The sequence below is a fragment of the Theropithecus gelada genome, chromosome 2, assembly GCF_003255815.1.
Source record: "Theropithecus gelada isolate Dixy chromosome 2, Tgel_1.0, whole genome shotgun sequence".
Taxonomy (NCBI): domain Eukaryota; kingdom Metazoa; phylum Chordata; class Mammalia; order Primates; family Cercopithecidae; genus Theropithecus; species Theropithecus gelada.
This window is the reverse complement of record NC_037669.1, coordinates 77,780,830-77,806,746: the sequence shown is the minus strand read 5'-3', so window position 1 is coordinate 77,806,746 and position 25,917 is coordinate 77,780,830. Positions and strand designations below refer to the sequence as shown.

The following is a 25,917-nucleotide window of genomic DNA, read 5'->3' as shown; positions in this document are numbered from 1 at the left end:
CCCAACTGTGTTACTATGCAAACTTACACAAGCAGGCAGGTTAGCAGTTTGTCAAGCAACAAACAAATGCTATAATGAGCCTACAGTTATTATTTTCACACAACCCATTACCAACTTAAGAAAAATCCTTATTTGTAAATGTACACAAAAAATAAACAAGAATTCCATGTAACCGTGCAAAAGCTTTATTTTATTCCTAGAACACAGGACCACTCAAGGGTCTACTTTTCATCTTTCCTAAGTGGTAAGGGTATGGAACAGCAAAATCAAAGCTCCTATCAAGTGAAGATAGAGTACTCTGAAATTATGATGAATGTTAACGGGAGGAATTATTTCATCCGTTCATTCAAAAATATTTACTGAGCACCTGTATGTCAGGCAGTTCCGGTTGCTGAGGATACATCAGCAAAGCAGAGACAAAAATACTTGCTCTTAGGATGTTCAAATTCTAGTGGTGGGTGCACTGGCAAACAAATAAATGAGTGATTACACAATATATGGATTGTTACTGTGTTATGGAAAAAATAAAGCAGCTGGAGGATACGGAGCCAGGAGGTGGGGATCTTCTTATATTGGAGATGAGAGGAATGGTTCTGTGAGGAGGTAGATTGAAAGATACAAGGAATCGAATCTATAAATGTCTGAAGAAGGGGCTTTCCAGGCAAAGGAAACATTAAGTGCAGAGGTCCTGACGCAAGAGCTACGTTTTACGTAAATATTCTGGAAGGAGAAAATTAAAAATATACCTTGGATTTTGGAGTCCTTAGCTCTTTGTGTTTTACCAGCAGAGCATCCTTTATAAAGAAAACAACTTTATCTCTCTTGAACCTTTTCTTCCTCTGCATATTAGAGAACTGACACTACCACGTACTTCAGTTATTTCAAGAACAAAAATTAAGAAATGCAATTTACAGCAATGAGATATTATTACAAAGAGCGCTAAATTAACAACCACGCTTGTCTCCTTGGCTGTCAAATGAAGCTAATGGTGCCCATTTCACAGGGCGTTGCGGGGACTCAACGAGATAACCAATGTAAATATGGCGACTGACACTCAGAAACCACTCAAGGAGTAATCCAGCAATACTACTGTCAACGCGGGGTCTACCAACAATGAGCGGGCAGGGGCTCTCGTTGCTCTGCTCAGTATGAGACGTCCAGGACGAAGCACCTCGAAGCTGCTTCATATGCACTCGCTGAATAAACCGACTGTAAATTCCACTCACTTTAGAGTACTTTGCCGAATTTTTCGCACTTCTACATTCTGCTGGGACATTCCAGCTTCTAAGGACCCAGCTTCACTCTCTAAAACTCTTTCAACATATGCAGGTCTCACTTTAAAAGGTCTTGAAATGGACTTACTACCAGACCGCCTTTCCCTAGGGTTCGTAAAGACCCTTCCAAGTCACCCTCCCGCGCGCCGCGTGCCACACGCCCACCTTCTGGTTGCCGCGACTACACCTCACGAACCTTTCGCGCGCCAAGGCAGCCCTTTATAAAGATGCGGTGACGTCACCGCGCGCCGCGCGTGCGCAAATATGGCAACGTGACCACGCCCTGGCCTGCGCTGAGGCCCCGGCGTCGGCGCAGTAGCTGGTGCCTTCCCGGAAGGGCTCAGAGGCGGGCTCGGTGAGTGGAGTCGGACCGTGGGTGGATGCCCTGACTGCCTGACGGTTGCGCAGGGGCCTGCAGGACCGCTGGGGAGGATGTTGTTAACGTAAAGAGCCAGGTTGATGAGGAAGGTTCATGAGTCCTTTGGGTATAAGCGGGAGTTGGGGCGGCCGGAGGGCAGATGACTCTGAGAAGGTGCGGATCTTCGGTTCTAAGGGAGAATTTGATTTGGTTTTGTCTGAAGTGCTGATAGCGGGCCTCACAGAAAAGTTACCATCAACCGACTTTCCGGGATTCCCTTGGCGCTGCGTTAATTGGCCTTGTTGCAAAAGGAAACCGAGAGGAGGGCGGCGAGGATTGGCCTGCGGTGATGTTAGCTGAAAATATCTGTAATTAGACCCTGGAGGGCGGGCCTGTGAGCGATTGCTGTCCGCGGTGCTGAAGGAAAGGCAGCCATGCCTAGAGGAGGAAACCTAATGAGGGCAGGGCGGTGTTTCCGTTTTCCTTGGCCGGGTTCAGCGCCCTACACTCAATAGGCGTGGGCTTTCTAGCAGGGCTGGACACTCGGGCGATGTGTCCATCTTTAGACAATCTTTATAGAGTGCATAGATGTTTAATTTCATAAAATTTAGGAAAGCTTCATTTCAGGAAGGAATTTTATTCCTCTTTTTCTCCCTTAGGGCAAGCACTTTCAGCTTATAAGCCCAACCAGATGAGTTGTCTGCAGTTTTGGAGGCCTTCAAGGCATTTCACTAGACCTCTGTCTGTATCGGTCCAATGTCTTTAGCCAAGGTGAGCTTGCTCGTTGTGTAAAGTGTGCCATGAAAATGGGCTTTCCTACACTCCACAAAAGAGAGTGCTGAGCAGCCAGGGGAAGGGGAAGGTATCTATCTAATTGTGCTTTTCCTCACAGTTACGCATGAAAAGTAATTTCCTATTTAGAAGAGAGATGGTAGAACTGGGCACTCTTCCAATAAAGGAAAGACCTTGAATTTCCAGTTGGTTCTCATACTTGTTTGCCTGCCTTTCTGTCTATGTGTGTTTGCACATGCATAAGCGATGGTGTTCCTGTGTTGAATTTTACAGAGCGGATTTTTTTTCTGTTGATGCAATAAAACGTTTACTAGTCTTAGTACCAGCTGCTTGTTTGTTTTTAATTCTGATTGAGGTTAGAGTCTAGAAAGAAAAGAGGAGACAATACGAAATATGTTGGGTTTACCTAATTCATGGTGTTCTTAGATAAAACTGGCATGCTGAATAAAAATGTGTTTAATCGCGTCCTTTCATTTTATACATTATTACATCTTAAGTTTTCTTTTCTCTTCTGAGAGAACCAATGGATTAAGCTACTAAAATAATCAAATGTTGCAAAGCTGAGGACATGTGGTAGAAGTAACTTTAAATGTTTTTATTCTTTATGACAGCTTTGATTAAAGATGACTTCCTTGTTTGCTCAAGAAATTCGCCTTTCTAAAAGACATGAAGAAATGTAAGTTTTTTTTTAAAGGATGATTCAGATATAGAAATTGAACTAGCTTTGTTAGTGAAATTTTGTATGCACAGGATGACTTAAAAATTTGAAAGCATGTCATTTTAATTTTCTGACACTTAAGAGGTCTTAGTGTTAGGGAATGTCCTTGTTTCTTATGAATAAGCAAGATTAAAAGATATGTTCTATGTATTTTTACTCTTTGTAAGTAATATATAGATAAATTTGCCCCTCCTCCCACCCCTTCTAGGCTCCACATTGGTATTTAATGGGCTTTTCTAAACCTCTTACCCAGGACTGGCTTCATGGGTATATGACTTATATACAGTCATAGGTCTTGCATTTGGTTTAATGCTCTCATGCCATTGTTTTGCATCATTTTAGACTGGACCCTCAAATTATGTAGCCAGTCCTGCTCTTTGTTTTGTATTTTTCACTCTTTTCCTCCTCTCTCTGTGGGCTTTCAGGTTTTCCTTTTCTTTAATTAATTACCAGACGTTCTTTCCTTGGCTCATAAGATACTTTCCTTACCAAAAAATTGACTATTCATAGACTTGGGATTTTAATTCCACCTTTAAGACAGCCCGATGAAACACAGTGTTTCTTGAGAACCTCCACAACTATTTGGGAAACAGTTTGACTGTTGTGTATACCAACTTATGTATCTTTTAATCATCTTACATATTGTCTTAAAAAGAACAAAAATGTATAAAATAAGCATTTGACCAGCAAGAAACTTTTAAAGTATATTATATGTAACAAAGTAGTTTGAAGATATTTACTTGTAATTTTTTACATCTTTCTTCAATTACTGTTTTACCTTGTTGTGAGTATGCATACATACACACAGCCTCTCACTCATATATCAAACCATCATCTTTCTCTTGGAAAAAGAGGGAAAAAATATTTTTATTGCTTCTTCAAACATATGGAAGTTTAGCACAATTCTAAATGTGTAACATGAGATTCAGGGGTACTGAAGTGTTAAGCAGAAGGTTTCATATAGCAAGTTATATCAATGTATGTGTGTCGGGAGGTATATATAACTATGTGTACAAAGGGATATGTATTACAGTTTGCATTTTCACCAAAAATTAAAACATATCTTCAACATTCTAAAATAATTTCAAAAGACCAGAGAGGCTAAAAAAACAGAAGCATGTACTTATGGCATATATAAAGAATATGTTAATGAAAATAAAAATGATTTTAACCAGATTGACTTAAGACTTATTGAACTACCTCAGATTTTTCACTGTCTTATTAGTTGACATAGTAATTGACTTTTAGAATAGGGTAGAGTTGAAGTGAGGTGTTATTAAGAAATGAATTTTTTATATTGGTCAAGCAGTAAAATGTTTGCTTTTAATTTTTTAACTCTATAATCTTCATTTTTTTCTAGAGTATCACAAAGATTAATGTTACTTCAACAAATGGAGAATAAATTGGGTGATCAACATACAGAAAAGGCATCTCAACTCCAAACAGTTGAGACTGCTTTTAAAAGGAACCTTAGTCTTTTAAAGGTAAGTTTCCATGACTTGAATATAGAAATTTATCCCACCTCCTCAAAAATCTTTTAGGTAAGTTTCATAATATTGATTTATGTAATTTATTGGTTCTGAGTAATAAGTAGAATTACTAAAGCAGCATCTTTGTTAAAAGCCCATGTCAGTTAGATAAGTAACATATGTATCCTCATTTTTTTAAATTAAAAAAAAATTGAACTCTGTTTGCAATCAACTAGAAAATCAATGACTACAGAAGGAATTGTAAGGTCACCCTTTTGCAAGAAGTAAGAAATAGAAGATGTACCTTTCCATCTTTCATCTTCTTTTATTTGAAAGGAAATCCTGAAAGGCCATAAAGTACCTATAAGCTATTGAGAGCCAACTCACAACTATCAAACATCATAAAAACAAGAACAATTTGATTTTGCCTGACTAGGCAAACACACAGAATTCATATCTATGATAACAGATTTCCCAGCTCCCTCTTGATGGATATGGAGGAGTGGTCAAAGTGTATGATTGTGCGGGGCCTCACCATTTGGCCAATGTGCCCATTTGGAGTAGAATCATATGTGTAACATTTTTGGCTGCTTGTTATACTTTGCTTCCAGAATTGTATGGCTTCATCCATAATTAAAACCCTAAAGTTTGCTTCCATTCAAGCTTCCAAGAGATCCTATGACTAAAACATTTGGTAGTAAGACTATATTATTTAAGTTATAAAGCAGTGTTTTCAGTTTTTTATTGTTAAATATTTTCATCGATAGGCATGATATAGTTATCTTCTGTCCTCACTAGAGGATAAAGGAAGAGGAAAATTCAGTTATCTTCTCAGCTTCTGGCAGTTTGATCCACAGTAATTTAAGTCACAGCCATAGTGCTACCAAAGCATTCTATATTGCCATATGTCTTACTTGCCCAATGGTGTTAGCAATATTTATTTTTAAATGGAAATATATAGGATAATCTGGAATTTGCTCTGAAAAGTTAGAAAAACTAAATTAGAAGGCTTAATTGCTACCTACCTGCAGCACGTGATATGATATTTAGTTTTCAAGCATTTTCCTTTTAATGAGCAAGTATTTGATGAATGCTTAGAGGGTCCTTACTGTTGAGCTAGTTCTGGGCAGAAAGTAGGGACAACAAAATAAGTATAAATCAGAGCTCTTGATATCAAGAACCCAGAGACTTTGTGTGATCAAACATTAAATTACATGGAATAGAGTCAGGACTACAGAAATAAGAATTTAAAAAATCTTTGAGAGCTAGAATATTCAAAAAGGTCTCAAAGAAGAAGCTAAGCCTAGCCTGTATTTGAATAGGCAGAAGGCAAGGCATACTGTTGGATTCTTACAAAAGAGCCAAGACCAGAAGACTGAATGACCCTGTTAATGATCCTGAGAGTGTGACTAACTAGCTTAGAAATTCACAGGAAACAAGGTTGGATATGTGTTATCGGACCAAAGAAGTTGAGACTTGATGTATAGACATAATTCACTACTGAAAATGACTAAGCAAAAGAAAAATATAGACTTATGTAAGAAATAAATGAGTGGGTATTTAAGGAAGATTCATTTGCTATTTAGATGCAAGATGATTTCAAAAATGGAGAGAATAGAGTTCAGAAGGGTAGCTAAGAAATCATAGTCATACATATATAAGGAACATAATGAACCTGGTTTCACAGTTATGAGAAACTTCAATTTGGTCTGATATTTTTCCCCTGATTATCAAAGTGAAATATTCCCACTGTAAAAAAAAAAAAATATAAAAAAAAAAAAAATTAAAGGGTGAAGAAGACGAAATAGCATACCTTCCATATCATCCCGCTGATCTAAAATTAATATATTTTTGTATATTTTCTTTGAGTACTTCAGTAAACATTTATGAGTACCTATTATATCACAAACACAGTGCTTGCTGCTAGAGATGCTGCCTCTTCTCTTTTTTTGCATTCTTTGAGTCATTGCATATGCAATTTTTAAAATCCTACTTTCCCTCATATGTTTTTAAACTTTCAAAAGAATTTTAGTGACTCTACCATAGAAGTCATTATGAAAGTAAAATAAATGAGACTTATCCAGGCACAGTGGCTCATGCCTATAATCTTTGGATTATCCTTGGGGAGGCCAAGGCAGGAGGATCACTTGAGCCCAGGAGTTCAGGTCCAGCCTGAGCAACACAGCAAGACCCTGTCTCTAAAAAAGAGTTAAAAAATTAGCTGGACATGGTGGTGCATGCCTGTAGTCCCAGCTGCTTGGGAGGCTGTGGCAGGAGGTTCCCTGGAGCCCAGGAATTCAAGGTTACAGTGAGCTATGATCATGCACCGTAGTCACTGTACTTGCAGCCTGAGTGACAGAGTGAGACTCTGTGTCTGGGGAAAAATAAATAAATAAGACTTGATTGCAGAATTTTGAGTTGGTAGACACTTTAAAAATATGTATATTAGATTCGATTCTCATCTAAAGGTATTCAATTTTTTTGCACTAAAATTTGTTTTCCTGTTAAAATAGATAGAAGTGGACCTGCTTTGGGTCAAAGCACCACCTGTTCAGTCTTTCCTTGACTGCCCAGCTGTGGCTTTAAGGAACTGTGAAACACCACTGATCTGGGCTAATTCCTTAATTTAAAGATGAGGAAACCATAGGGCAATTACTCCTGATACCACTTGTTCAGGACAGGTTAAGTTACATCTAGGATAGGTACTTTAGAACTACAGCCCACACTTTAAAAATGGTTCCAATAAAACTTGAAAGCATTTCTGTAATAAGAGTACAAAATATGGATGACGTCTATTAACATCCATTATTTGACCTTATTTAGATCTTCTGACCAATATAATGAACATTAAAAAGGAATGAGCTTTCACTTTTGAAAAGGACAGTATAACACTAGCATTTTGGAATGATATGGTTATATACTTTAAAAAGCCAAATTTGTTCTGAAAGTAGTATAATATGAGTTAAGTAAAATTGGTGGATAAAAGATACAAAAATCAATAGTAATTCTAGGTATACAACTGGAAAATAAAAGAAATCACATTCACATTAGCAATAAAATTCTAAAATACTTGGGAATGATCTTAACAAGGGGTTTGCATGATTGGTGTAGAGACAGTTATTACTCTGAAATGGAAGATTTAAAAGAAAACTTACAAGGAAACATGTGCCTTAATCCTGACTAGGGTGACTATTGTTTTTTTAAAGTCAGCTGTTACACATACCCTCTGAATTGAGTCTTTGTAAAAATTACACATAAAATTAAAAAACACAAAATTATTTTTAGATTTAAATAAGTTCCAACAGAATTCACCTTGAACTCAATGTCTGTAAATTCCTTTGGAAAACAGCAGGAATATAAAATATCAAAGAATGTATTTTATAAAGGAACAGTGAAGAAGCGACCAATTCCATCAAATATTTGCACATATTAGTAAATGAATAGATATGAATGTAGGTAGTGAAGAATAAGCTTCAGTCAGTAACTATCATAAAAGATAGTGAACTTTGAAAACAGAGGGTGGGTGATTTTTCCCTGTTAGTAAAATGGAATTTATCTGCCTTTTAAGAACATAACAGAATTGGTATAGATTTGGAAGAGAAAGAGAAAATTGTGTTTCTATAAATACTGCCACAATGTAAGCTGACATCTCTCCCCATGTACCTACCATAAAATTTAGTTTTATCTAGAAAGGCTATTCTATAAGTAGGGCCGGGTGCGGTGGCTCACACCTGTAATCCCACCACTTTGGGAGGCTGAGGCAGGCGGATCATGAGATCAAGACCATCCTGGCCAACATGGTGAAACCCCGTCTCTACTAAAAATACAAAAAATTAGCTGGGTGTGGTGGTGTGTGCCTGTAGTCCCAGCTACTCAGGAAGCTGAGGCAGGAGAATTGCTTGAACCCGGGAAGCTGGGGGGTTGCAGTGAGCAAGATCGCGCCACTGCACTCCAGCCTGATGACAGAGTGAGACTCCATCTCAAAAAAAAAAAAAAAAGGCAATTCTGTAAGTCAACATCATCTCAAGAGTAAGCTCATGAGTAAGCTGGACAAACACTCCGGGGTGAGAAAGAATGAGAAAGTGCTGCAGCCGGTGAGAGAATGCTTCCACTGAAGAACACCCTGGAAGCCTTCATGGGGCAGTTGGCAGTTAAACAGGGACTTCAACAAACTGCCACCCAAGATGGTTGGTGACTTATAGGACCCTATCTCTCTTCTTTCCTTCTTACCTTTCTCACCTCCAATTCCTTGAAGAATACATTTAATAAATGCTTGCATGTTCCTGTACCAATGACCCTGTATCTCGTGCTTTAGTATCTTATTTTTCATATCCCAGAAATGGGCCCTCCAGCAGCTTAAAAGATTAAAACCAGCCTGGCCATAGCTAGGTTCACTGTATATATTTATAGTGAGGTATTAGATTTCAAGTTTTGGAGGAAGTGGCATGTATAGGGATAGGGAGAAAAAGAGATCGCAGCATGTGACTTTCTGTGCTCATATTTTACCTTTCCTAATCATGAATCAACTCATTTAAACATAGCCTTCTCAGTTCTGCCATAGAGTAACATTTATACCATCATCCACACTGGGAACTTGTTTTTTAATTGTTATGAAGAGTTTCAAGCCTATATAGAAAAGGGAATGGAAGAATGTACTTACATGTGCTTATTACCCAGATTCAATAATTACCAAAACATGGCCAATCTTGCTTCATCTATATACCTCATCCCCTTCCCCAACCACTGAGTTTATTTTGAAGGTATTCTCCAGAAATCGTATTGTTTCACCTTTAGCTATTTCTGAATATATCTGTATTTTTTCAGTGTATATCATTAAATGATAAGGACTATTTTACTATTTTAAGCAAAATCACAATACTATTATCAATAAGAAATTACCACTAATTCCTCAAATATTCAGAGTTCACATTTCTCTGATAAATCTGTAGGCATGTTTACATTTGTTTGGATGAGAATCCAAATAAAATCCAACATTGTAATTGATTGATACGTCTCTAAAAGTACCCCCTGACCTTTTCATCCACTTTTTAATTTATGTGTTAAAGGAATTAGGTCATTTGTCCTATGTGTTTCTCAGTTTGGATATTGCTAATTACATCTCTGACGTATCATTTTGCATGTTCCTGTATTCTCTGTAATTCCTATAAATTGATCTAGAGCTGTGCTGTCCAACAGAAATATACTGTGAGCACATATGTAATTAAAATTTTCTAGTAACCACTTTTAACAAAGTCAAAAGAAACAGATGAAATTAATGTTAATAACATTTTCATGAGGTGTATACAAAATATTATTTCAAATGTTTCTACCAAAAATTTGTAATTAAATATCCCATATTCTTTTTCTTACTAAGCCTTCCGAATTCAGTATATGTTTTGCACTTACAGCACATCTTAATTTGGACTTACCACATTTTAAGTGCTCAATAGTCACATGAGGCTAATGGCTATCATATGAGCAGTGAAGTTCTAGAGGCTGGATCAGATTCAGGTTCATTGTTTGGGGGAAGAACATTTCCATAATTCCTGGCTGTCTCATTTTGGAATGTTGGCAGTCATTGATGATCATTGCCTAGATATATTCATTAGAGGTTGCAAAAAGAATATTCAAATTCTTTTATTCCTTCTCTTTCAATTGCTTGTTATTTATATGAAAGAGAATCTTCCCCTCATCACTTATTTGGTTACACTGAAGTACAGTTCATATAGGAAAAGGTATGACTTCTGGACACTTTCTCTATAGCTTTCAAAATCATAGTTTGGTTCTCTGGCATCCTCTAATGGTGACGAATAAGGTGGTATTTTGTTTTTAGTTTATCTGGGATTTGAAATGTTTCGATCCCTTGCAATTTTTATTCTTATTTATGCCTTATGTGTCCCATTTTTACTGTGGTGAAGCCTCTTCAAGTTAACTCCTGAATGTCTTTGACATTATCCTAACAGTCTTTGATAGTTTCCTTTCTTTATGATGTAATGAGTTATTCCAGGCTCATTATGTGCTTTTGCTGCCCAGACCTGGAATTGGCCATTGCTCCAAGAAGCCCTGGTTCCTTTTGGCAGGAAATATATTTACAGCCCTCAATCTGGGTACTAAGAATGCTTATTGCAACTTGTTTTGTTATTGTTTAAAATAAAATACATCAAGAGCTTATAACAGTATCTCCAATTCAATTACACGATTGAAGATTTAACTTAAAATCGCTGATCTTACGCATCTACCTTCTTTTTCTAACACCGAAAATCTGTTTCCAAAGAATTATTCTATGATACAGACATGGCTATCACCAATAATATGATTACTGAGAATGGTTTTCAGTAAGATAACTTTTACAATTTCTTTTTGTCCCCAGGGTATACCCCCACAAAGGGTGTCCAGTGAATACTGTGTTCTAAGAATACTTGATGTAGCTCTTCTCTATGTGGTTATACCACAAACTACATAATAGTTAGATTTGTCACATTTAGTTTCCAATTTGGAGGGAATTGCTTTTTTATTTGTCCTATAACTATATAAAATTTTAAATGTTCTAGTGGCAAGTCTATAAGACAAGGGAACAATGTATAGTCAGGTAAGTGTCACCTCCCTTTTCACCCCCCTTTTTCCTTTCCCTCTGCCTGCTTCGGGTACCTTTTGAAAAAAAAAAAAGTTTTGGTTTATAATCAGGAAACTTTTACATCTTATGTATTCATTTAATGAATATTTAATGCCTAGTACACGCCCTGCACTTTGTGAGATACTCAGATGCATAAAGGTTGTATGGGACACAGTCCTTACCTTGTGGTAGTATATAATCAAAGGAAAGGTTCTTATGTGGAAGTATTAGGGTATAACTGGCTACAGAAGGCTAGGATCAAATTGCAAAGTTGTTTGTTTGTTTGTTTGTTTGTTTGTTTGTTTGTTTTCAGTCAGGCTAAGGAATTCACACTTCATCCTCTATGTAGTGGGTACTGATGATTTTTTAAGTCTAGGGAAAGACATATGCAAAGTAGTTCTTTAGAAAAATGAATTGATCCCCTCTTAGGTATGGATGGAAGTAAAACAAGACATACTGTAGGCCTGCATCATACAGTAAGTACTCCTCAAGTATTTGTCGAATGAATAAGTGTAATAATAAGGCCATATAGCATTGGGAGTGAAATGGAAAGGCTAGGAGAGATATCCTGAAAGAACAATTTATAGACTTTTGAAAATTTAAATGGCAGGTATAAGAAGAGTTAAAGATAGAGTATAGAGCATAGGTATCTGAGGGAAGAGAATTCCTACTATTGTTCATTCATTATATCCTGTAGGAATAAGATGAGCTTAGTTTCATTTGGTTGAGAAATAAGGGCTAGGAAGAAAGGTTAGCCATGCCTCTACAGTAAAAGTTACTGAAGCTAGATAGGACACAGTCTTGAGAGAGAGAAGATAAAAAATATGAGAACAGCTGCCACAGATCTTAAGAAAGCTCACACTTAGGAACAAGGGGAGAAAAATTAGACAGCCAAAGGGAAAGAAAAGTAGGAATCAGAGGTGAGCATGTTTTCTAAGAAAGCAAATATCTCTTAAGCTAAGAAATAAGTTTTTCAGAGGCCTGATAATTTATAGTCAGAATACTGCAGAGATAACAGTCAAGTGTTTAACCATAGGCCTGCTTTACCAGGCCATATGTCTCCTACTTGTATCTGCTTTCCCATTTAGAAATCTGCTCTCCTATAAGAGATATTAAATATCCTTATTTTCTGGTCTTCAAGAAAAATGTTTATAATATTGTCTACAATGCTAGTGGTACCAAGATCTGCCATTAACAATAATCTTATAACTTCTTCGAGTAAGGACCATAATTGGACTTGTGATTATTTTATTTGTGTTTATTTGATTTATAAAGGTAAAAAACATTTTTCCAGGACCTTGTAACGTCTCAATGTAATCACACAAAAGTTATTAGGCTTCTGTATCCGTCATAGCATCAGCATCAAAAGCTCTTTAGCATGCATCTTAGCTATAAACTTCTGGTATGGGATAGACATGCTAAAAATTAGCTTTTTTCCCTAAATTCATGGCTTTTTTCCTTCAAATCACCTTCCTCCAGACAGCAGGTGCATTAATGGTTGTGCAACTTTGGGGAGTCCCTTTAGGGAATTTCCTGTTTTTCCCTTTTACATTTCACACCCATTCCTTGCTCCCGCCGCTACCATCTGCTATCTCTTTTCTCCTGTTCAGCATTGGCTTCTTCACACCCCACTCCCACGCCCTTTTCCATCTCTCTCCGTCTGTCCAACAGCCCTCTACTTAGACTGCTCCAGTGCTTGTACAGGAATCAGATAACTTTCTCTTTTCTATCAACTCACTAAGCTCAACAGAGAGACAAAATTTATATGGCCTGTGACCAAGGCCACATTGTGAACTTGACAGACATAAGTGGGCACAAGACAACATGGGTGCTGATTTTGGGAGCGTTTATTAGACAATGCTCAAGTGTTCCACTAAAAATTTGTGGAATCCTGCATTTCTGGGCGTTTACTTCATGTATATATAAAGATAAGAATATTTACCAGGGTATGAATTAAGTTTAGTTACCTTGGTGTTTTTACAACTATAAGAGAAAAATACACATATCTACAAGTAAAACTACACATTAAAGCATGGTGCTTGAATGCTTTCAGCTGAATGACATACTAGCTAGCAATAAAACTTGCCATTGAAATTAGCTTAGAAAGCTAGTACTAAAAAGATCTAGATGGTATAATGAAAAGGTTCTTGTCACTAAGTACTGAGGTACCTCACTGAGCTTCCATTAAATATATGGAATATTTGCATACATATAATTTTTTTAATTGAACATTGAACAAATGAAATGTGTGCCATTGATATGCTATTTACATCTTCTAGAGAGACTAGAACTCTTCACTTTTAAGATTAGCACAGGGTGGGTCTGAGTATCTGACTGTTTTTGTATCTGAATATTTTATTATTTTATCCTTCTGGCTGTTTTTTAGTGATGTAAGAGCTAAATTAATGCACTGAACACTATTATAAGACACTCTTTTTGCATGAATTACTGACATTTACTAGCTATTCAAAAGTGAAAAGGCAGAACCTAGAAGTACCACCTCCCCCACCTCTATTTCAAAATAAGAAATGCTGTATTCTTTATCTGAAATGGATTAATTGAACAATGATCTGTTTTCCTACCGCGGTGTGCCTCCATCCATTCAAACTATATCCAGAGAAGAGTGGAGGTGAGAGATTCGGGATATAGATATTGCTTGTACAGGTGCCATTTGTTTTATGTAAATCCACTTTAATATAAAATGCCGATATCTGTTACAGGATATAGAAGCAGCAGAAAAGTCACTACAGACCAGGATTCACCCACTTCCACGGCCTGAGGTGGTTTCTCTTGAGGTGAGCATCTTAAGGAACAAACGTAAAAAGAGAGACTCTATCTATCAGTAGCACACTACAAGTTAAACAATGGTTATATATATTTTCCAGATATATTTATTCAGTACATTAAAGAAGATATGCCTGTTTGATCTTTTTATGTCCACAGTACTGTGCTGTATACATAGGAGGTAACTGAGAAGTATCTTGATTTTTAAAAGTTTAACAATTGGAAATTTTATAAAGATGGGGATCTTTTCACCTTGTCACTTAGAAACAACTATCCTGTTAAACCATAACAGACAATATGCGCTAAATCATGAGATGACAACACACCTAACTCAAATGCTTTTGCTGCTTGCTGATGTTAGAAGTAGCAGTTTAGTCCCTTCACCAAAAATTTAACCAGAGCTAATTAAATGCATATTATCATACAATATAGTATGGCTTTTGTCTGCTTTATTTTGTTCAGTTCAAGAACAGATTGGGAAGATGGTTGGCAAAAATAAACTATATTTGGTATATGAATACGTTTGTGATGAATGGGAATTTACTACATATAGAATAGTTTCATTTTGTATTTTTAATGACCTTTCTCAAATACAGGTTTTGCTTTCTCCCCACCTGGGGATTAATAGACTCAAAATTAGAGGCTGAGAATTTTCCCCTCAATTTTCTGTGTCATCTAGGGTAACAAAACAAGGCAGTGATCAAGGATACAAAAAACTCTGATACAAAGTTGTATCTTGGACATGTCTTTTTCTTTGTCTGATTCTCCAATACCTTACTCTGGCCTATACAGGACCCACACAATGGGAGTTACCCCAGCTGCGAATGTCAGGGAAACTCCCAACAACGGGCCTCAGATGGTATTTTTCTTAACTAGTCTTGCACAGCAGGATGACCTTTACTTTAAGTATGTCAGGCTGTTTCTGAGACCACATGCAGAGATATATAGACATATAGAATCCCTCACCATTTTCAACTTGCAGAACTGCTGTATTTAATGCTTGGAGTGAATATTTTTGTGTTTCTAGTGCTAACTCATTGGCTGAATTTCCAAAAATGAGATTGCTAGTGATGATCTAATATCAGTTGCCCTCCTATGACACAGGGCTTTGGGCAGTTTAGTTCTCTTTGACCTCCTTAGGGCAGTTACCCAAGAAATCAAAGCTAGACACAACACACAATGTTGCATGAACTTCTAAAGCCTATAGACTTCTACAGTCAGACCAATAATACAACATCTCAACTTCCAAGCTGTTTGTATTAAAAATTATTAAATTATATTGACATTTTGTCATCATAAAAATGGGGAAAAAGTATAGTGGATATATATTTCCTACACAAGGGTCCAATGTATCTGATTCCTGTGCTATAACACACTAGTTGTATTTCAGTTCCTGATCTCATCCCAGGTCAAATCTTTTGATGTTAATCCTGAAGCATGATTTATGTTTAATAATTTCATTGTAATAATTTCAGTATGGGGTAATCATTTGGTATGGGATTTGGAATACTAAACAAAAACATTTAATGGTTATATCACCATAAATGATACTATTGGCAATAATCATGAAGTTGGCCACAAGAGGGCGTGTAAAATCACAATAAAATTCTAAAACCTGTAATTCTGCCAGACTCTGGTTTTACTGAGAAATTTGAAAATTAACACTAGTAAGTAGCCAGATTTTTTTCTAAAATTAACATAAAATATTCTGTAGAGGAAATGCATTCTACGTATATGTGTGTGTGTGTGTGTATATACACGCACACACACACACTTAAGTGAATAAACATTTAGACTATTATGAAGAGCCAAGTTCAATTGCTTGATATGCTTTTTTACTTTTGAATTTTTTTTTTCAGACTCGTTACTGGGCATCAGTAGAAGAATATATTCCCAAATGGGAACAGTTTCTTTTAGGAAGAGCACCATATCCTTTTGCTGTTGAAAATCAAAATGAAGCAGAAAATACCATTCAAAATGAGGCATAGCGATGACTTCTTCACGTGCTATTTCAAAAAGCCTGTTTAATAAAGCTGAATGTTAAGGTGTATGTAGGTTATTGCAGGAACTTTAGGAATTAAATATGTTTATATTCTTCCATTATCTCCTAAGTGACAATGAAGATATGAGAATTTACTGGCAAGTCTCATGTTATCACCTACTACTATTTCAAGGTCATGAATTTGCTTTCCTCCAAACCCACAGACATGTTAAACACTAATATTAAAAGGTGGATTCTTTATTGATTAAATTATTGTCAGTGTTGTGTGTGTGTTGTTTAAAAAAAAAAAAAAAACAATTTATAATCATTCTCCTCTAAGCAGGTATCTTGGCTCTGGTTTTAAGTTTTTTAGAATCCTTACTTTTTAGGGACAACGTATAGGATCAACATGGTTCTTTTTTTTTTTTTTTAACCATTATTGTTTCTTTTAACAAATTAAAAGACAGTGACACCTAAAATAAACTGCTTTAGTAAAATAACATATGAGAAAATAAATTCATAAGATTTTATCCCTCACAGATAACCAAACTTCTAAAAGTTCTAGAGACAGAAAGAACTGAACTATAAAACAGTCAATAAGTAGCCAGTTTCAGGAAGACTCAGACTTGGTTTGAAAAAGGATGCCTTTTAGAGCTGGGAATGGTTATTGGATTTTGACTTGGTTATTTAAGGATTGCCAACCTTGTGAATGCACATAACCCCACTCTTGTCTTTTCATCTTTAAACTTTCCCTTCCTGCTTCCTTCTATTTTCATTATTCCTGAAAAAACTGTCAGTCAGAAAGCGTTAGGTCACAACCCTAAACAGCTTTGAGATTCCTCAGTCCACCACTGCTTGATCACAAAAAAAAAAAATTTATAACTTTCCAACTGTAGAGGCAACCTCTGCTAGTAAAGGGTACCTATGCTATATTACAATGAAATGTTTGTTTTAAATTTCAAACTGGTTTGTGTCTTTAAAAGAAGACAATAGGAAAAGCTAAATACACAACAACAACAACAACTATATTGAAATGTCCATTGTGCCGATAAGTTCCTTTAAACTACCATCTTGGAAATATCCTGTTGAGTGGGTGTTGGTGTGGGTAACAATAATGTTGTTTTCATAATATGTGCTGGCAGATTAGCACGCTTCTCTACAGTGTTAACAGTTGTAATTAAGGAATAAACAGCACAGGGTGTCAGTCCGATGACAATTTCATCTATAGTGTCACAATACAAAATGTCACAAAATATTAGAACTGTTATATAACTATAAAAAGTATCAGCTTAAAAGCTAAAAGCCTTTGAAAAAAGAAGACAGAGGAAGGAAGAAAAAAGAAAACTGGCATAGCAACCAGAACAATTTTATACCTTCTCAAGAATGTTCTGTCATGAAAATAAATTGATAATTTTTTTCTCTTACATTACAGTTTGGTTTCTAGCCATCCAGTTGATTTAGCAGGAGAATGCAGGTTTTTTTAGCAGCTTTGAATTGGTAAACAGATTTAGATGTAGTAGAAAGGAACATGAGGAAGTTTTTTTTTTTTTTTAACATCCAATCTTTCCCAGCATATGCACATAAGAAGGTGAATGAAGCAATGTGAAACTTATTTCTCTTTAGTCAAGTGAAAAAAAGGCTAAACATTTGTTAGATGGTAAAATATTGTGTCAAGCGAGTAGGCACATTCCAAAATTACACAGTGGTTGATACATTAACATCCTCAAATATTTGAGCGTACACTTCCTTTGAGATCTGTAAATTAAATCACCAGTAGGTTAGATTAAAATACAAAACAAATGGCAATCTAACCATCTCAAAAAAGGTTCAGGTTTTTTTCTCGCCAAAATTGAGGACTAGCTAAATAATTTTTGAAAAGCGTAAACATAATACACCCTGGGTTACAATCGAGGGCAGAAGGGAAGGTATTTCCAAGGCTCCTGCTATAGTGTTTTTCCCATTTTTGTTAATACCTCAAAAACTCCCAGAGATGACTTTATTCCTGGCCCCTCCAGAGCTCCCCTCCCCACCCCCACCTTGTAGACTGTAACAGATTGCACCACATGGTGTCTGTTTAAAAAAAAAAAAAAAATTCCCATAGGGACCTGGATATCCCATTAATGGGCTTTATATTCGTCATGGCAAATTAGCTTTACACAGGAATTTCCAAACATTGTTTTCTGTTAAGAAGAGAGGAATACCACATATAATGTATATTTTTTCTACAATGAGTAGGAATCAGACAAGGAAAAGGAAATGTCATCTACTCATACCTTTCTCTCCAATTCAGTGTTCTTTCCATATGCTCCATTGTACTCCACCACTCTTCTCCATGAAAACTATGAATTTATGGTTTTTTTAGAAAAATGGAGTTTTCAAAATGAAAGTCAAATAATTTTTTCCAAAGCCATTCGTGGACTGTTGCAAATGCATAAATATTCAAAGCTCATTTTCTGCAGAAACACTTCTGCTATATGAAATTATTAAACTGTAAAATGCTAAAGATCAGAAGGAGCTACAGTTTTTCTTTAAGCTTGAAAAAAAATAAAATTTAAGTACTAAGGAAAAAGCCTAATACTCTGGAAACCAGACATCTGGTCTTTCTCATGCGTAGGGAGCAGTGTGAATGAAAGTGAAGTCAAACGGACAGTTTTTTTCTGCATTATGCACAAGGTGTTTTAAATTGTCAGCTTAAGGTTTAGATGAAGATAATCTCTAACTCTGTTTACAATTTTTGCTATTTTGCATTATCCCCTTTTTCCATAAAAAATAAAGTGAATATGTGTGCATATTTATTTTGAATCAATATTAAACTTATTTTGAGATTATTTTGTCACTTCTGAGATAATTGGAGACACACAGTGTATTCATGTGTGCGTGTGAGACAGAGACAGAGAAACCAAGGGTTGCTATCACCAATTCAAGAGGAAGATATTAAGCTTTAAAAACACTGGGAAGTAGGTTTTTAGTGTGTAAAGTTAATGCACAAGCCCATAAATCTGGCTTATCTACAAAATACAGTCTCCCCTCTCCTTTCATTAGTGTATTAATTTATCTTTTTTACTCTAAGCCAATTCACATCTTTTTCTTTTTAAGCTAGTCTTTTATTTAAAACACAATAAAGTTTTCAGTCCCACTAAGGAGTTCCCCACCTCCTTTTCACGTGCCGCCCAAACATAAAGTTAATAGCTACATGGTTTTAAACACTATACATTTCAATAGTCACCTATTTTTTTAAACCTATTTCACTGTAATTAGTATAAAGAGATATCTTTTTTAAAGAGTTGCTGTCCAAAACCTATTCTTCAGAGAAGGTAATAACCAGGTGATTAGTTCAAGCAGAAAAAAACAAGTATGTGGAAAATATGTAGGAGAAAGAGAAGAGCAGAGTACTTTGGGAAACCTTCAAGTTGGAACAAGGGTCCCTCCCACCCCCATCCCACCCCCATCCCACCCCATGTGTTTCTAAACACATGTTTCTCTTATAATTTAGAAGTTAATTTGTCTATATGGGAAATTTAATTCCCCATTGTTAATAAAAGGGCATTTAGAGTTTTCTGGGACAAACATTGGGATGTGTCAAAGTTTGGCAATTAAGAAGAGGATTGATTTGTGGATTTGACACATTGTGATCTCCCTTTCTAACTGGATCTGAGATTATATCCTTACTAAAATCCAAGAAAAGGAAAGTGACTCCAACAAAACCAGAGGCTCAAAATGCTTCCAGACATCACTTTACCTCACAGAGTCAAGTGTCCCTGCTTACAAAGAAAAGGGAGCCAGTCCCCTAAGTTATAGCAATGTTTTAAAGTTCTTGCTATTTTAAAAACTGAAATTCATGTCTCAACAAAGAGACTGAGAGTCTGCAAAGTAGTATCTAGATTGACTACAGTAAAAACCAATAAATAGTTGCACTGAGGGGAGACAATGAAATGTTCTCACTTTAGAAAGTGATGACTTAGTTTCTTTTTTATGTAACTGGTCATGCAGACTCCACTGTAAAAATCAAAGGATTTTTTGTTATTTCTCCCCAAATCTAGGTTATCAAAGTAGAAATTTTTCTGATGTTTTATACAATATCACTTTGGGACCAATGCAGTCAAATTAGAGGGAGAAAAAATTCCTTTCATATATTTTGTCTAGAACATCTCTAGCTTCTTTCATCTCCCAATACCACTTAATTGTTTTTCATACCTTGTTCCAGACATTTTTAAGGTCTGTAGAACTTACAAGCATTTCCTTGTACTAGAATACTCTGGCCTAGTAAAAACAATACTAAGATGTTCAAAAGAAGCCAAATCTAGAGCCCTTTAAAATGATACCCAGTAAACACAGAGGTAGAGAACACTTGGACACCATCGATTCATTCATTCATTAACAGATCTTATTGACTGCTTTCTGTGTAGCAGGCACAGTTCTAAGCACCAAGAATACAGCAATGAAGAAAACAAAGCAAAAAAAAAAAAATCTGTGTCCTCATAGAATTTACATTCTGGTAGAGGCAGCAAGTAGACGGGGCTAATGGCAGACATTAACAACAGAAAAGTAATATGTGGTATATCAGATGGTGAGAAGGGCTAATATAGTATGAACATCTAAAATGTCTTAGTACAAGAAAATAAAGCAGACTTTGTAATTTTTCAGTAATATGATAGAACTGAGAGTCTCTTTTCCTATTCAAGGATCTTGAGTTGGAGTTTTCCAGTGAAGCAGCATTTCCACTGCTTCTTATTTGTAAGTTGTGCAAGCTTAATGAATAGGTTTATGATAAAAGATGAAAAAAAAATTCTCAGTACTTCCAACAGATATTTATACACAAACGTTCATAGCGGCATTATTCACAATAGCCAAAAGGTGCAAACAACCCAAATGTCCACTGATGGATGAATGGATAAAATGTGGTGCCTATATATATGGCGGGACATTGTTCATCCTTTTAAAGGAAGAGAATTCTGACACATGCTACAACATGGATGAACTTTGAAGACATATGCTAAGTGAAATAAGCCAGACACCAAAGGGCAAATATTGTATAATTTCACTAATACGAAGTACCTAGAATAATCAAATTCATAGAGTGGTAGTTGCTAGAGGCTGGGCAGGGAGGAAGAATAGGGAGTTAGCATTTAATGGGCATAGAGTTTCAGTTTGGGAATATGAAAAATATCCAGAGATGGATGGTGGTAATGGTTGTACAGCAATGTGAATATCCTTAATGCCAGTGAACTATATGCTTTAAAAGGGTTAAAATTTTTTATATTCTGTGTATTTTACCATGATAAAGAAGTCCCTCACTAAACTAAACATAACCTGAAAACTTCCATATTGTAAGCTGTTTGATTTAAATCTTATTTGTGATCATATATAAGAACACATACAAGCAAAGTTAATTCCTTCTAGAAAACTTCTATAAACATTGTCCTCCATGTTTTCAAAATCAGTTGAATGTCTGCCTTTAGAAAGGTTGGTGTTCTGGGTTTTTGGTTGGTTTGTTTTTGTTTTGTCTATGAAACTCCTTACAAACAAGCTTCTTGTCCTCATTCTGTCATTAATTGCTGCTCAGTTTCTTCAGTGAATTGAATTGGATCTCAATTGTCTAACAGAATTTTCTGCAGTGGCGGAAATGTTCTATATCTGTGCTATCCAATATGGCAGCCACTACCCAAAGGTGGCTATTAAGCACTTGAGATGAAGCCAGTGCAACTGAGAAATTTAAATTTTATTTAATTTCAATTATTGGAAAAATTTTAAGTATGCTTGGAACAACTTGGGCATCTGAATCTACTTTTTCAACTTTAAATTTTATAAAATCTCAAAAGAGATCAAGTATTTCCAATGAAAATTTAGCATCCCAAATGGAGGTATGCTGTAAGTGCAAAATACACACTGGATTTCAAAGAGTGATACAGTTTGGCTGTGTCCCCACCCAAATCTTATATTGAATTGTAGTTCCCATAATCCCCATGTGTCATGGGAGGGACCCAGTGGGAGGTAACTGAATCATGGGGGTGGTTTCCCCCATGCTATTCGGGTGATATTAAGTCCTCACGAGATCTGATGGTTTTATAAGGGGCTTCCCCCTTCACTTGATTCTCATTCTTCTCCCTGCTGCCATGTGAAGAAGAATGTGTTTGCTTCCCCTTTTCACATCATTGTAAGTTCCCTGAGGCCTCTCAGTCATGGTGAACTGTGAGTCAATTAAACCTCTTTCCTTTATAAATTACCCAGTCTTGGGTATATCTTTATTAGCAGCATGAGAATTGACTAACACAGACAATAAACAAAGACATATTATTAAAATTAATTTTACCTGTTTCTTTTTTTTTTTTTTTTTTTTATGTTTTTTTTTTTTTTGAGACGGAGTCTCGCTGTGTCGCCCAGGCTGGAGTGCAGTGGCGCCATCTCGGCTCACTGCAAGCTCCGCCTCCCGGGTTCACGCCATTCTCCCGCCTCAGCCTCCGAGTAGCTGGGACTACAGGCGCCCGCCACCACGCCCGGCTAGTTTTTTGTATTTTTAGTAGAGACGGGGTTTCACCATGTTAGCCAGGATGGTCTCGATCTCCTGACCTCGTGATCCACCCGCCTCGGCCTCCCAAAGTGCTGGGATTACAGGCTTGAGCCACCGCGCCCGGCCTTTACCTGTTTCTTTTTATGAAGTAGCTACTAGAAAATTGAATCTTACATATGTAACTTATTTTATATTTTCTTGAACAGCATTAAACTAGAGAATTCCTAAGAGTCCTTGCAATTCTCTGAGTCAATATCTTTTTTGTTTGTTTGGTTTTTGGTTGTTTTGTTTTGTTTTGTTTGAGACAGAGTCTCACCCTGTCACCCAGGCTGGAGTACAATGGCACGATCTCAGCTCACTGCATCCTCCGCCTCCCAGATTCAAGCGATTCTCCTGCCTCAGCCTTCTGAGTAGCTGGGACTACAGGCGTGCACCACCACACCCGGCTAATTTTGTATTTTTAGCACAGATGAGGTTTCACCATGTTGGCCAGGCTGGTCTCGAACTCCTGACCTCAGGTGATCCACCTGCCTCAGCCTCCCAAAGTTCTGGGATTACAGGCATGAGTGCACCTGGCCTGAGTCAATATCTTTATAAGCATTTTTTTTAAAAGCATCCTAATATTTGACTAGAAGCCCATAATTGCTGAATTTGGGGGAAACCTTAAGGTTAAATATTTAATTAATATTTGTATGCTTCCAACAGAATGCAAAAGAAGAATGAAAGTAAATGAAAGTTTATAAAGCCAGAGTAACCTGAGCATGGTGGCTCATACTTGTAATCCCAGCACTTTGGGACCAAAGCAGGAAGATTACTTGAGCCCAGGAGTTCAATACCACCGTGGTCAATAGAGCAAAACCTCATCTCTATTATTATTATTATCATTATTATTATTATTATTACTACTACTACTTAAAAAGCAGAGCGTCATTTTGTTCTCAGTTATATTCGAATGTGTGCTCATTTTTAGAATCCCAAGTCCAAGTGGAAAGCCTAGAAGACATTAAATGCTCAAGAAGTATTTTGGGTTGGCCGGGTGTGGTGGCTCACGCCTGTAATCCCACCACTTTGGGAGGCCTAGGCAAGCTGATCACGAGGTCAGGAGATGGAGACCATCCTGGCTAACACGGTGAAATCCCGTCTCTACTGAAAATACAAAACATTAGCCTGGCGTGGTGGCGGGTGCCTGTAGTTCCAGCTACTCGGGAGGCTGAGACAGGAGAATGGCGTGAACCCGGGAGGCGGAGCTTGCAGTGAGCTGAGATCGCGCCACTGCACTCCAGCCTGGGCGACAGAGCGAGACTCCGTCTCAAAAAACAAAAAAAAAAAAGTATTTTTGGTGAATATTAAAACCAGGATTTGCATTTTGACCAGACTCTTAATTAAAGTACATTTGATGAGAACATTTATTAAAGATGAAACAGCATGAGGCTGCAAGCCAGAGAAAATAATTTGGCTTTGGTTTTCATATGGTACAAGAAGTTAGATACTGAAAGCAAAGGTTTGTCTTTGCTCGGAGGACCTTGATAATCAATGGAAGTAATGTTAATACTCGGTGATAACAAAGCATCTTTTATAGGAAAAGTACATTATAGATGAATACTATTAATCATCAAATTATAGATGGTGAAATGGAAGCAGTATGACATTAAATGACTGTCAAAGTCACACTAGGGATTCGCCTCTTATACCTGGGGTCTCAGCATTCTTAGTTTCTCCTTCTCCCCTATTTCCACTACCACACTGACAGGTTCTCCAGAGGAACCGTAGAGAAGCAATTACCAGTTAAAATTAGGTTGAAAGGAAACACTGGTTTCACAAAGCATGTATTTTAACTTTATAAACTTAACAGACTGAGAGTCCAAAATGGAATTAACATCATTGTCACTAACTAGTTGAAGACTCTGAGCAAAGACCTTTGTATGTATTAACCTTCAATCAAAATTACCGTTTTTGTTTTTTTTTGTTGTTGTTGTCTTTTGTTTTTTTACAGATACACCAGGTCCTCAAAGTGCCCTGACATGCTGCCATTAGCAACACCAATAACCTGAGAAATGGTGCTGTTTTTGCAATTAGGCGATTACTTGCTCATCTAACAGACTTTTTCTTTATTGACTTCCTTACATGTTTGTCAATTTCAGAAATACTTGTAACTAGAAAAAAGCTTCCTTTTACCACATTCTCCCTTTTTAAATTGAACCAGAAATGAAGTTCAACTGAACAAATATTTATTACTTAGACCCAGAGTGGACTAGAAATTACAAGTGGAGTAAACAATATGCCTACTCGGAACTTTTTGTCTCTGGGGAGTCAGCTGGATATACAGAAAAAGTAGAGCGTTATAGAAAGACCAACGTCGGGCTTCTAACACGGCATGGGGAATGGAGAGGAATGGGGTGGGGAGGTAAAGGAGCTGGGAGGGAAAGAGAAGAAATCTGTACTACAGAAACTAGCCAAGAGACTTCCGTCATCAATATGGCAAGTAAGCAATACTAACATATCCCCCTCTGCAACCCTTATACACGAGGGACATGTCCACTTTCTCACCTCTGATTTTCTCCCTAACTCTCCACTGACTCTACTCTAGTTTGAGGTATTTAGTACCTTTGATCTTACTAAATCCAGTGTTTGTCCTAAGCACTCATCTTTCTAAATCCCTTGGCAGCATTTGACACAATTTTTCACACTTTTTTTTTTTTTTTAAGGCAGAGTTGCCCAGGCTTGAGTGCAGTGGTGCAATCATAGCTAACAGCAGCCTCAAATTTCCAGGCTCAAATTGCCTCAGCCTCCCAAGTAGCTGGGACCACAGTTGTGTGCCACCACACCCGGCCAATTTTTTTTTTAAATTTTTTTGTAGACATGGGTTCTCCCTATATTGCCTAGACTGGTCTGGAAATCCTGGGCTCAAGTGATCCTCCTGCCTTAGCCTCCCAAAGTATTGGGATGACAGGTGTGAACCACCTCACCCAGCACTCCCTCCTTCTTGAAATGATTCTTTATTTGTGTTGCCCAGCACCAACAGCTCCTCAGTCTACTGGCTCCTTTCCCTATTCCCTGTCTCCTAAATATTGGAATACCTCACAGCTCAGTCTTTGACCCTCTTCCCCTTTCTAGGTATTTCCTCGGTGATATTTACCCATCCATAATTTTAAATATACCCACTAAGGGGACAACTCCCAAGTAAATATTTTCAGCTCTGATTTTTCCCTTGAGCTGAATCAACACTTGACACTTGGGTATCTAATAAGCATCTCAGATTTAACATGTCCAAAACAGCTCTAGATTTCTCCCCTCAAACCTACTCCTCCCACAGTCTTCTCCCTCTTGGCAAATGCTGTCATTACCCCTCCAGAAGCTCAGATCAAAAGCTTGGAATCCTCAACTCTTCCTTTTTCCCCTCCCACCATACTTATGATCCAT

The 25,917-nt window shown here is 37.0% G+C and overlaps 1 protein-coding gene across 3 annotated transcripts; it reads left to right on the top strand.

Moving 5' to 3' along the window:
- Positions 1-1,546: 1,546 nt before the first annotated feature.
- Positions 1,547-18,817, top strand: C2H3orf14 (chromosome 2 C3orf14 homolog). Of its 3 annotated transcripts, XM_025375781.1 has the most exons (7): positions 1,606-1,629; positions 1,856-1,983; positions 2,292-2,403; positions 3,036-3,100; positions 4,503-4,626; positions 13,945-14,019; positions 15,868-18,817. In XM_025375781.1, the coding sequence occupies exons 4-7, from the start codon at positions 3,048-3,050 to the stop codon at positions 15,994-15,996; spliced, it is 381 nt and encodes a 126-aa protein (XP_025231566.1). In that variant the 5' UTR covers positions 1,606-1,629; positions 1,856-1,983; positions 2,292-2,403; positions 3,036-3,047; the 3' UTR covers positions 15,997-18,817. The 3 variants fall into 3 exon arrangements, with proteins under 3 accessions (XP_025231564.1, XP_025231566.1, XP_025231565.1); XM_025375779.1 differs by lacking the exon at positions 1,856-1,983 and having other exon boundaries at positions 1,547-1,629; XM_025375780.1 differs by lacking the exon at positions 1,856-1,983 and having other exon boundaries at positions 1,617-1,806.
- The last annotated feature ends 7,100 nt before the right edge of the window (positions 18,818-25,917 follow it).

Bases quoted from the DNA above. Each gene is read 5' to 3' on its own strand.
- C2H3orf14 (XM_025375779.1), top strand. From the start codon at position 3,048: ATGACTTCCTTGTTTGCTCAAGAAATTCGCCTTTCTAAAAGACATGAA. The intron at 3,101-4,502 runs GTAAGTTTTTTT...ATTTTTTTCTAG, and splicing joins TCTAAAAGACATGAAGAAAT to AGTATCACAAAGATTAATGT. The intron at 4,627-13,944 runs GTAAGTTTCCAT...TATCTGTTACAG, and splicing joins GGAACCTTAGTCTTTTAAAG to GATATAGAAGCAGCAGAAAA.